This window comes from Prosopis cineraria, unplaced genomic scaffold (assembly GCF_029017545.1).
Source record: "Prosopis cineraria cultivar Desert tree isolate PC_DT_omini unplaced genomic scaffold, ASM2901754v1 PC11, whole genome shotgun sequence".
In the NCBI taxonomy this organism is placed as follows: Eukaryota; Viridiplantae; Streptophyta; class Magnoliopsida; order Fabales; family Fabaceae; genus Prosopis; species Prosopis cineraria.
This window is the reverse complement of record NW_026555342.1, coordinates 16,324,582-16,338,315: the sequence shown is the minus strand read 5'-3', so window position 1 is coordinate 16,338,315 and position 13,734 is coordinate 16,324,582. Positions and strand designations below refer to the sequence as shown.

The 13,734-nt window shown below is 32.5% G+C and overlaps 1 protein-coding gene across 1 annotated transcript; it reads left to right on the top strand.

Moving 5' to 3' along the window:
• The first annotated feature begins 10,379 nt into the window (after positions 1–10,379).
• Positions 10,380–12,075, top strand: LOC129287154 (transcription repressor OFP5-like). The gene has a single exon (XM_054923325.1). It carries the CDS (start codon positions 10,546–10,548, stop codon positions 11,752–11,754), a length of 1,209 nt encoding a protein of 402 aa, XP_054779300.1. The 5' UTR covers positions 10,380–10,545; the 3' UTR covers positions 11,755–12,075.
• Positions 12,076–13,734: the final 1,659 nt, after the last annotated feature.

Below are 13,734 nucleotides of genomic sequence, written 5' to 3'. Positions count from 1 at the left end.
ACTGGTTCTTGACAAACTCTAGTCAGTTTCCCTTGGTTTTGCACCATCAGACCATAGGCCAATTTTCGGTCGAACTAGCCAGTCCAGTTCAGTTTTAACAATACTCTGTGTACATCTTTTCCTAATTAATTCAAGGTCTTTAGATCAAATTAAACGGATCCTACCAATGAAATCTTGGTAGCGTCATCAATGGCACCAAAAAGACGAGAGACAAATATATTCTTTTTCCGGAGATATTGACTGTGTTCAGCATCATTCTCAATGCCATAGTAGAAGGTGGTTGGAAATCAGTTAAGAGAAAAGACAAAAGGAACAAAATGTTAGGTGTAACTAATAATTGATTGATCATTTCCATTAGGTTTGTTCCCTTTTTACATCCTTCCCCATTTATCTTAGCACATCTTTTCTCCTTTGGGTTTGCATCTAATGATTAGCCTAGTTTTTCAATTGGGAAAAACACTCTTGAATAGTTAAGCATTTAACATTTTTTTTTTTAAAAAAAAAACCTTCGTCATTAAACGTCTGATTCGGAGCTTATCTTGAAATGCTTGAATCCCACCTTTAATGGAAAGTTAATTTCAGCTTGCTTGATGCTCAAGCCAAGAAAATCCTAAAGGCAACATATTATATATATATATATATAGCTGTCACAATCACAATGGAGTTTTGGCATATAAAGTCAGATCTATAATACGTGTGAAAATAAGTTTGCTTAATGAACAAATTTCTGCGAGAGTAAGAACAAGAAATTCCTATAGATGGTTACAGGTCCCTGAAGGGATAATAGGTTAATGACCTCGGCAGTCTCAAGCCATTAGAATTATTAAAGACCTCTTGCAACCAGCAGAAACATTCTGGAGAAGTAATTAACTATCGCACAAACATTCTTATAAATAGGTCCAAAGGTAGTATTAAGTGTTAGTGCTAGTCGGTAAAATCATAGTCTAAGTCGTGCCCAAGGACACTGTCCTTAAAAGCTATTCCGCCATATCAGGTTGATCGCATGGCAGCTTCCTGAGATTAAACAGACACGTCTTGCAAAATAGACAGAGACACAAAACAACAAAGATTAGCAGAATCTTACTAAGACAGCACAACATAGTATAGAGGTGGAGGAAAGAATTGGCTCAAAAACTTAAGAACCTGGCACTGGACTCACAGTACTCCTTGGTATTTATAGACAAGACTAGACAACCTTTGGATAGTCTGAAAGCATGATTTAATTGCTAGTTTTATGAACATTATGGCTCATTACACTAATTCATTTCTAAACATTGCATTTGAAAACAATTAAAGAAATCAATTTTCACTTTTCATAACCTTAAATATTGTTTAATATCATTAATAAAAATATTTATTCCTTTTGAAATACTAATATATATATTTTTTAAATATCCAACAATTCCCCATGTATTTCAAAAGGAAAAAAAGTAACTTTGGAAAGCTATTTTATACAAATAATTTTGTAACTTTGCAAAATAGTTTCCAAACTCTGAAAGTAAAAGAAAAAAAAAACAGTGCCTCTTTAAATCACGCACAAGAGGAATCGGTTTTTTTCAATTGTGATTGCCCTCTGTCAGGCTATCACATGTGCGCAAGTTGACTTCTCCTCCATGCCCATTTTTAGCCCACTTTCATTCCTTTATACACTAGGAGTTTTGCTCATGTAAGTAATATGGGACTTCTCTTTTTAACACACTCACACAAAAATTACAACAATCTCCCATATGTGTCAAAAGGATCTCTATCATCTGAGTTATTGACATAGAAGATAATCACTTTAAATCTGGTGTCTTTCGACTTGAACTAGATTTAGATTAATAAAGCTTAGCACACAGAAAAGTTAATGTAGCTTCGTTATTGAACCAACAGATCTTGAATATGTGTTAAAGGTCTTATTAACCGAATTATATCCCCATAGTCTCTGCTATTAATGACGATTTTGCACGTTATCGACCATGCACGCTCCTAGTTTTAACAAATGCTTTAAAAATTTTGCCATGATCTCATAGGAGCGGCCCCACTCCACATTCGTATAGGTGTTTTCATCAAGTGTATCTGCAATGAATATACCATACATAAGGACTATGAAAAACATTAAAAGCTTTCGCTCAGCCTCTGATCAATGCATTCTAGCACTTTCTCAAGCCATAGGAAGGGACAGAAAAATTTAGTGATAGCAAAACTAACAAATGACTTGTTCTTACCCATTGAAGTTTTTTCATGAGATCTCTAATTACAAAAGTTAGGTTGCCATCACTATTAATTTCAAATTGACTTAAGTCTCACTCCCCTTGACATTTTAATAATTAAAATCATCCCAGGGGCTAATTAACAGATCTATCAGATTTACATCTGATCTTACATAATCGATTGAGATAACTTCCTTTTTTAGCATGCTTAATTATATCTTAAATGATATCTATGTATGCCATTGTTCTCTTTACAATGATTATTGCCATTTGGTAATCACAAATTATCGACATCACTTGTGTCAGTTTTACTCACAATAGAATATTTACTGAGAAGTTTTTTAACTATTCAGCCTCATTATTAGCCAATTTCAGAGTAATAAACTCTGACACAAATAACATTTTATTTGGCTTCAAATGGATTTTTCTTTATCTAAATATAAAATTCAGTTAACATCATTGTATTATTTTAATACAATGGGAATCCATTATACACAATACCAACGTTTATAGTATATCTCAAACACTCATTTGTCTCATCCTTTTATGAGATTACTTGATATGCTCAATATCCACACAACATAACTATATCATAGGATTAACATTAATTAATGTAGCAAACTCTCTAAAATTTGTTCACATATACATACGTATATCAAGCAATAAAATCATTCGCTTTCAATTTTTTTTAATAATATATTTGTATCATAAGAATGCTCATTGACACTCACTGTCGGATTTACACCAAAACAATTGTTAAGTACATTTTCCACAACTTATCCACCAATTTCAAAATAATAAACTCCATGGTCTCGTTATTATATTTGTTTATATCACCACTTAGGGTGGCTAATCAATAATGACTCTTCTCACATTAACATATGTGTATTTGATACATTAGGGATTCACTATACACAATCTCATAATTTAAAGAATATTTTATTTATATCATATGGACCATAACACATAAATAGATCATCATTCAAAATAATGAATATTTATGCCAATATAATTAAATAAGTCATGCACTTATTTTGAAATGCATTTATCTACACCAAACAAATGATTAGATTTTTGCCGCTTATTTCTAAGCCACATAATTTCATAATTAACAACATTTGTCCTCATGCAAATAATAGCCTCCTCTTTATTAATTTTCCTCTCTAAATCACAACACAAAATAATGTCTTGGCATTTATAAAATGAGGCTAATATTTTGGCACAACACATTTTTAGTAAAGCAATTTTTTTTTTAAAGATACTCCACACATTAGGCACTCCCACACTTTCAAATATTTCATGAAAAAATTCTCATGCCTTAACAACAATAACTCTAATTAAGTTAGAATCTCATCATATAAGCTCTTCTATTTTAATCAAAAGAGGCCAGGCATAAAATAAGATGTGCAATCCTTCCCTTATTTTCCAATAAAATCAAGGAATAAGGTGCTAGCATTTTAACACCGTATAAACTCCTCCCATTCTAAATAAATTAGAATATTCTTATAATTTTAAAACGCATGCACATAGACGCCACATTTTGGATATTAACACATATTCCACACAACAAAACTCGTAGGAAAGGCATAATCACAATAATAATTATTTGTATGGCATACCAATCTACTATATGATTTTCAGACATGTTACCATGATACGTTATGTATTTGCTATGTGAAGTTATGAAAGCAACGTACCATCTCTAAACATAATTGTCTTCTCTTCGTTAGCCAAAAAAAAAAAAATTAAATGAAGTAATCATTAAATACCAAATATTAACTCCATAACTTGAAATAATATATTTCAAGTAACAATATATGAAATTATGTGTCTCCAAGTAACCGAAAGTAAAATTACGTGTCAAATTATCATCATCACACTAATCTCAAAATTTTTAATCAAAATTTAATTTTCCATTTAACAAAGCTAATCATTTAAGCTTGATATATATATATATATATATATATGTTAAATGTACCATGATGATTCAGGGTGGGCCACGTCTAAACATTCTCTCCTCGACACTTTTAAAATTGAGATAAACATGATCAAGCACGTGAAACATACTATTTCTAAATCATGAATTGGAGATAGCTTAATCACCACATCATCAAGACATGTTGAATACCTCAACGTATAGTCTGTAACTAGAAAGCAAATGCCCATCACTTTGCACCATAGCAAATCACTCTGCTTAAATTATAACCTGTATCGTTAACATGTGATATTTGTGCTTGAGTATGTACCACACAAATGCACTACTATTAAAGGTCTTAAGTGAGTTCGGATTATGGGACAAATTTGACACTATTGGTGTTTATATTCACTATTGCCTATCTTAATGTATGCTTACTCATATTCATCCCAACACCCAATTTTATTCACAGACATATCATTGAACCCACAACCTTACTCCTTTATTGTGTTCACATCTACCACCAACTTAAATCACAAGTTACGGGTACTATATATATATATATATATATCAAATCAGAATCATGCATTAAAAGAAAACTCAAATGCATGATATACAGAAACGTATACTGCATTTCCTAATGTTCTATATGGTCAAATGCTAAATTGCCATAAAATTAGCAGAATGTCGTGAGCATAACAAATCCATCTTGGACCAATAAGGTTCAGATTATGTGTATAAGATTAACAACCTTTTCATACTTAACGATAAGCATATATGCACATCACAACCAATCATAGTCATGTAATGTTTTAAATCTTTGAATCTTATCATAAATACTAATCAAATTCCACAATAATTTCTTAACGGCAAAATTTTAAAGCCCACACTATATTTTAATCTATTGTCTATTGGCTCAACCTTTTTAACCCCGTGTTAAGCATTCTTTATGAGAAAACAATTGGTATTACTTTCAGAAACAATTTAAACAAGGAGCCAATATTCGCTAAAATAACCAACCAAGCGGATAAAGCAACGATTATAATACTAAAACATAATCATGAGCAACAAACGATAAAATAACAATTCTGATATGAACTACAACATTCCAGAATGCAAGTGGTCAGATGAAATTTTATAAAATAGGCAATAAACAACAATTTATCACAACAAATATTTGAGATAATATTAATATTAACTATAACAGCTAAAATTTATCAAAGCATTCATAATTCCAAAGTCAATACATATAACAAATCAATATTTAATTTGCTTAATTTTCTTTGAATATAATTCAAAACTCTCAGATTGACCTATTAAGCGCCATAGAAACATTATCAGTTCAAGACTAAGCTGCCGAGATGCTGCCACCAAAAATTTGCGTGCCTGTGTCATGACCGAACAGCAGTACCCAATGCTGGCAATAGCAGTGAGTCCCAAAATACAAGAATCATGTCAATAAAAACAATAGTAGAGAAATTAGCTCTAAAGATTGTTGGCACTAGTAGGTAAAATCATATTCTGAGTCGTGTCCAAGGACACTGTCCTTAAAAGCTATTCTGTTATATCAGGTTGATCGTGTGGTAGCTCCTCAGGATTAAATAGACACGTCTTGCAAAATAAACAGGGACACAGAACAACAAAGATTAGTAGAATAATACTCAGGCAGCACAACATAGTATAAAGGTGGATGAAAGAATTGGCTCAAAAACTCAAGAGCCTAGCACTAGACTTACAATACTCCTTGGTATTTATAGACAAGATTAGAAAATCTTTGGATAGCTTGAAAGCATGATTTAATTGCTAGTTTCATGAAGAATATGGCTCATTACACCAATTCATTTCTAAACGTTGCATTTGAAGACTAATAAAGAAATCACACTACTAAAAAAATGGAATTTAGCAAGAGACTCGTCCCTCACTAAATGTTATTTTTCATAGCTAAATTGCATTTTAGCTAGAAATTTTGTCCCTCACTAAATTTGTAGTTAAAAAAAGGCTTGCTAAATTTAGCGAGGAATTGTATTTTCCTCGCTAATCAGTGAGGGATTTAGCGAGAGATTCAATCTCTCATGAAAATTAACTAGGGACTAAATTCCTCGCTAATCTCTCTCTAATACTATTCAAAATTTGATAACTTTAGCAAGGAATTAGTCCCTCACTAATCTCTTGCTAAATATGCTTATATTTAAAAATAACTATACCACATCACCCGCCATGTGTGATGTCAACTTGTGACATGTCATTAACAACCTCATGCTTTGTCAACCACCATGTCACCTACTATCTCACGACCTATAGCGACAACTCATGACACGTCATTATCCACCTTGCACCATGTTACTTGCTTCTTACTATATCATATATTCATCATGTTTATGCCAAAGTCAAGGTTTGAACCCTTGACCTCATACCTTTCAAGCTTTATGCTCTCCTTTTTTGCCAATTGAACTGAAATGCGCTTGCAATCATTATATGAAAAATTAAATATGTATTTATATTATTTAACTGCATAAATATATCAAATTATATATTATAAAAATACACACATATACATATTAAATTTTATTTTCAATTATTAATATGTTAAAAATATTTCTATTTTATTTAAATTATTCTTTATATTATTTTTTAATAAAATATTATTTTATTAATGAAAATTAACTTAAAATAAAGAAAATATTAAATAATTTTATTACGAATATTTTAGTTAATTTTTAAATTTAATTATTATTTTTAAATGAAAATAATTAAATGTATAATTAAAAATCATTGTTAAAAGTTAATTTTTTTTGTAGTAATTAGCTAAGGATAGAATCCCTCGCTAATTGTCTTATTTTAGAGAGGGATTGGCAATCCTTCACTGTTTTTCTCGCTAATTTTCTTATTTTAGATAGGGATTGACCATCCGTCGCTATTTTTCTTGCTAATTCTCTTATTTTAGAGAAGGATTGACAATTTTCGTTAATTTCCTCTCTAATTTTAAATCAAGCTATGAAATAAACATCCCTCGTTAATTTCCTCGCTAGTTTGGTATTTTAGAGAGAAATAGATGATCCATCGCTAAATTTTCTCGCTAATTTTCATTTTTCTAATAGTGTCAATTTTCAGTTTTTATAGCCTTAAATACTGTTTAATGTTATTAATAAAAACATTTATTCCTTTTGAAATATCATTATATATTTTTTAAAATATCCAACACTAAACACACAAGATGACTGATATATATATATATATATGTGTGTGTGTGTGTGTGTTTATAATATCACAAGAATGAAGCATAGTCATTATCTGCATTCTATCTCACATTTCCACTGAGATGAAGCATATATCTTTCATCATATTTGTTTTTACTTATTGTAAATTAGAGTGGGAATCTGAATTGACCTCTTGGGTTGGATCCATTTAACCCCAAAAAGAGCTAAGTTGCAGAAAATGCAATGTTTTTTGAGATGGACCAATTTAGGTTTAGCTTGCATTATAATTTATTTATTAAAGTAAGAGGGTTGCTCCATTTTCTTTATTTTTTATATAATTTATTATCCATATAGGATTTAAATATAAATAAATATAATAAAAATATAAAATAAAATTTTATTTCTTATATATATAAATAATTACCAATATAAAGGAAAAAAGTATATATATATATATATATATATATCAAGTTTTCAGATACTTTCAGAGTTCCCCTAAGCACAAGGGTTTATCCTCGGAGAATTATGGGACATGGCCTCAAAATTAGAGGGTCCGGGGTACTAAAGTGATGTCAATATTAAACAATAAGTGTATTAAATCATGTCATTGGACGTGTAAGGGGGAAAAATCAATATTCAATATTTCACAAAATTGGAGAACACACACACACACACACACACACACACACACACAGTTCCATGCTAAGTTGGGTCTCGAAAGATTGGACATTTTCTAACCAAATCCGACTCGTAGGCCACCCTACAAAATTGTAAGTGGATTGGCCCAACCCAATAAAACATTCATACTTTTGGATTTGGTAGAATCTTAACAGTTGGCAAGTAATGCATGTATATCCACTCAGTCTATGGCTGGCAAGTAAATAAAACATTCATACTTATTCTATGGTTTTGTTGGCATGTCAATGCATGTATATCCACTTATCGTTTCGGCCGAAATAATAAATTTTCCATAATAGAATCTTAATTAACTTTGTATTAGTGTTACTATTATATGAGGATAATTCTCATGGTCTTCCACATTTGTTGATCATTAGAGATATTTATAATTATAATTTTATGGCATATTAGCACATAACCAAATGCGGGTGTGTTACTTGCATTGGGCTCCTTTTCCAATGCTTAGGTTTGGCTTGATTCAAATTTTTTTTATTAAGGTCAGCTAGGGAAAAAGTATTTAATATGAATTACAAAGTGACTCCTGAATAGTTTCTCAAATAAATCTATATAAAATTATATTTTACTTGTAATAAAGTAATTTTTTCATGTATTTTCTTATAATTTTGTTAAAACAAAATTAGTAGGATATGGTTCCATCATACTAAATACGCCAATATGATTGACGGAATATGTAGTTTGCAATTGCTATAAATTTGATATGTTATATTAATATTGATAAAACAATTAGAACAAGTTTTACAGAACAAAAACATCTTTTTCACATAAAAAATGGAGGCCATACTGGAAAGAAAAATCCATTGGTCCTGTGAAATTTTAGAAATTCACACATCTACCTAGCTAGGAAAAGAAAAGGGAAGGCTTTATGTTTGTCTAACCTAGAATAATTAACAGTATACATGTTGACAGGTGGGACCAAAGAAGACCATCCCAACCCTGTAACACCAAAAACCTAGCAACAGCACACAGCGTACAAACCATTGACGATTCAACAGGAAGATTGATCAGAAACATAAATCGTTTAAAGGAATAAAGCCAGAAAAAGAAAAAAGAAGAAAAAAAGAGAAGCAAAGAGTTTGCTGGCAGAATATGAGTGGAAGGAAAGCTTACCCTCACCCATAAGAGGACTCCTAACAACTCCTTTATTCTTGTCTTTTATGTGAATTATGACACCATTCCACATGGTTTCCTGCTAAATTATAAACGACCTGCTATAATAGACACGCTTCCTAGTACGTGATCTTGAAGGCTAATCTCCATTAAAGACAATCTTCCACCTCATGCCCAAGTGTTAATGAAAATGACCCATTGTGGGCTACATGTTTAGCTATGATGATTATATCAAGGTCACAGACAACCTCTTGAAAGTCAGTCTTCTTGATTCTTGAACTAATCCAAGGTATCCCGTGCTTTCTGTTTCTCTTACTCATGACCTGAGTTTAACAAAGTAGTCAGAATAGCCCATTGGAATTGCTATATTATCTTCTTCAGTGGTTTGTCCAGGCTAATATGTATCTCAATGAATCTATCTCTTTGGTTTAGCCATTAAAAGATAATGCCTGTTGAGAAAATTTTGGATTGAAGGCAGATGAAAAGGAAAGTGAATGAAAGGTCTCGATAAATCTAAAGTAAGACAAACATTTCATTGAACTCCATTCCCTTTCAATTTTCTTCCCCTTTATTTTCTTTAATCAAATTATATCTCAAGATTACTTCTTGCCAGGCTTCAAGATTAAGTTTTTCATGCACCAACATATAAGAAATTTCATATTAGAGTGAATCAATGATGTAGTCTTCAAAGGTTTACTGTTAAGTTGGTGATCCAAAAATAAAGCTTTTCAAGATAGTTATGGAAAGATCAATTCGCTCTCCATTTATTCTTCTGATATTTTAGAACAATCAAAACAGCCATTAAAAAAAAAAAAGGCACATGAAATTCTATCTTTACTTAAATGCAGAGGTAATTTTGATTTGGGAATACTAGTTTGGGCACCAAATTGAGAAGCATAGCTTTTGAGAGATCAAATGGAGAAAATAATAATCATTTCAATCTTCCATTAGGAGTCTAATTTTTGGAGAACTAAATGAAGAAAAAAATAAAATCTTTTACAAAGTAAACTATTCATTTTACTCAACAAAAGATGATTCAAAATAGTGGCAGTATTACTTTGTGGACCAGAAAGAGGTCCCACTATGACTTTGTGGGCCTAGAAAAGTGGTCCCCGCTGCTGGCAAAAATCTTTTAATCAGTACACACTAGAAAGTAGGAAAAGTAGTTAAGGAGTCACAGGAATTGGGGCGGGTGTCTCTTTTAAAAACTTAGCTGAAAAAAAAAAAAAAAAACTAGTAAGAAACATGCCTTCCTATTTAACAGCCTAGCCTTCCCACTTACTGCAGCAACAAAAATCTCTCTTATTCTTGTACCACTTTCTTCCAGACAACCATAACTTTAGTTCTCTTCATTTCAAACCATAAGCCTATATCAAGTCAGCAAATTCCAATCCAAAAACACAAGAGAATCATATCTTACCAATACCAGCAGATAATGAAGTGGGGTAGAAGAAAATCCTCTTCAGTTTCTTCTTCATCCAAACCATCCTTTATCTCTCATATATCTCCCCTTTCATGGCTGTCGAAGTTCAAGAAGATGAGAATCAGCACAGAGCCAGTTCCTGGCAAATTGAAACAAAAGGGTGTACGGAATTCTTCATCGGTTCCTTCACTGCAGTATACTTGTGGTAACGGTGATAGGTTTTATGGTGGGGATGATGAAGCGTTTTGGAGACTTTCGTTTGGCGAGGAGAGTCATGAAGACAAGAAAAGTAAAGATACTGTGAAATCAGTAATGCACATTATGGATAAAGATGGCAGATGGAATGCTGAGAAACAGGAAAGAAGGAGAGAAGGGACTTCAACATTCAAGGAGGATCACAGAAAGTTAGACGTTGAAAGTCATTTGCCAAATGATACGAAGTTTTCACCAGAGATAAATGAGCACAATCGAGAAAAGGAATTCGAAAACTTGAGGAGGAGATTTGGGAGGAAAACTCGGAGAGTTTTGCAACAGCAAGTCTTAAAATTAGAAAGAGAAGCAGAGAATGCATCAGATTTATCAGAAGAGAAAGAGATGCCACGGCTTGCATCACCTGGAACAATTTGGACACCAAGAAGACAATCTTTTGCCCATTCAGAAGATTCTAAGAAGTCAAGCAATGCACGAACGAAAGATCATGCATTTAATACTCAGAACCTTCAGAAGCATAAGAGGCAGAATTTGCATCAACCTGAGGAGTTGAAGGCAAAGACTGACAAGAAGAGTCAAGCATTTCATGAAAGCAGAGAAGTCCACAGGAGGAAATCAAAGTACAGCTCTAAGGTTAAAGTATTTTCTCCAAGGACGAGCTCCAATGTTGAAATCTGTAGAATAAAGGCTATAGAAGACATGAGAAAAGCCAAACTAAAGATGAAGAAGGAAAGGGAGAAAATCAGGGAGGAAACACAAGACTTAGATAGCTTTGCTGTGGTAAAGTTTTCTTTGGACCCACAACAGGACTTCAGAGAATCAATGGTTGAGATGATCAGAGAGAAGCAGATCAGCCAACCAGAAGACATGGAAGAGCTTTTAGCATGTTATCTGACTTTGAATTCTGATGAATATCATGATCTCATCATCAAGGTATTCCGGCAGGTATGGTTTGGCATGCACTTAGATAGAAAGGGAATTAAGTTAAACAAGCAGTGCTGCTATGACTAGAACTTCTTTCTACTTGATAGAAAACTTGAGCAGAAATTCAAGTAGTTAATCTGCAAACTTTTGCTTGTTCCAGTATTGTTTTACTTTAGTTAAAAGTCCTTCCTTCAAATTTTTTTTCATGAAATTCAAGTTAAGTTGCTTTTAGATTTCATTTAAGTTCATGCTGCAAGCCACTACCGACAAGAGTTATTTGCAAAGCCGCTAAATGTAATCTAGCAGTAGTCAGTCTGAGTAGTTATCCAGAGAGTGTAGGTTCTAATATCCACTCGGTTACACATACATACATTACACATATGCAGTTCATAGTGCATGTACCCTAGAGTATATACAGTTGACGCTGGGATACTTGTGGAAATATTTTAGGCATTAGCTTTGAGATCGGCTACCTTTGGGGGGGGGGGGAATTTAATCCAAATCATAAAAGGTAATGATACAGTACGATTGATACATTGCAAAATCCACATCAATCTGATCGTAGTTAAATTTGTGCCTGCCTATGAGAGGATGTTAGATCTGACTCCTCTTATCCTTTTGACAAAGCCCAATTCGCCCCTATTCTGAACATCATTAATGAACTTCAATTCAAACAGCAAAGTCATCAACCATTTTGTAAATCATGTCAAGTGTCCATTAGTTTAGAGTTCCTCTACCAAGTTTCAAGCATCATATGGAACAATGAATTTAAGCAGTTACGTAGTGTTGTCAAGAAATTATATTGGCAGTGAGACCAATAAATGGCACAAAACAAGTGCTACGAAGGCCATATTATAGTATAGGCAACAAATTGGAGTGAATAGGGAATTGACGGGCGGCCCAATAGGACCAGTACACTATCCAATTAACAATGTCTATGCCTATTGCTTAACATAAGCCCTTAAGGATGCTAGAGACCCATTACCTAACACCTTTCAAGACTCGCATTTATACCACAGCTAGACAGTGCCAAATAAGTTGATGAACAGTTATAAGACTAAGACCTAAGCAGTTCCAAAAGTTAGCTATTATAAAGCGGGAAGCAAGTAAGTTCGCTTACCTTCCATGGATTCATAAATACGTGTCATAAACTTTAATCATGCTGCAAGCAGGATCGATTTCAAGTAACTTATTTTGCGTCACCCCTTGAACACCTACCTTCTCGTAGATGCATATACAAATTTGTGACTGTAACGTATAGCTTGCTTGATGACATTGAGCTTCTACAACACACACATTGGGTGACTGAACAGAGACATTAACACTAGCTTGATGGCTTCGCCTTATAGCTCCCAGAAACGAACTCTGCTAGATCCACAGCTCAGTATCTTTTGAAAGTTGTAAAGCTCCCATATATCAGAAGCAGAGCACGTCACGCTTCGTTACATAAAACCGCTTGTCTTCGTGAATCCTACCCCTTAGACCTTAGCCTCGTGTAGCTATCCAAAAACAAAGAGCATTGCTTTTGGGCATATGGTCGAAATTTAATCTAAAACAAACACTTCAAGGATAAATTTTTTTTTTTCCAAAATTTAATAGTTTAAAAATTTAGAAAAATCTGATGCTTTATGCATATGAAAAAAGTAAATAATATATTTTATTTAAAAAATTTATTATTTCACACACACATATATATATATTAGTGAAAAATTATTTTATTTTAGAATTTATTAGTATGAATATGATAAAATTCCAAATAATTTCTTTGCGTTCAATACCTCCCTTTTTAAGTTGGCCAAAATAATACCTACCTTTTTGTAATTTTAAAAATTAAATTTGTTACTTCATTATGACTCTCATAATTTTTAATTGTAGGTCCTCCATCCACTATTTTTATTTTGGGACACTGAGTTTCTCACCAATTTTGGTACCGAGGGCTTCACATTCTTTTTACCATATGGAAATTTAAAAAATAAAAAGAAAAATTATTCAGAGAATTAGTCTTCTACGGTTATTTATGTAATATTTTACTCTATACATTGATGAATATTAATATTGATTGTTGCT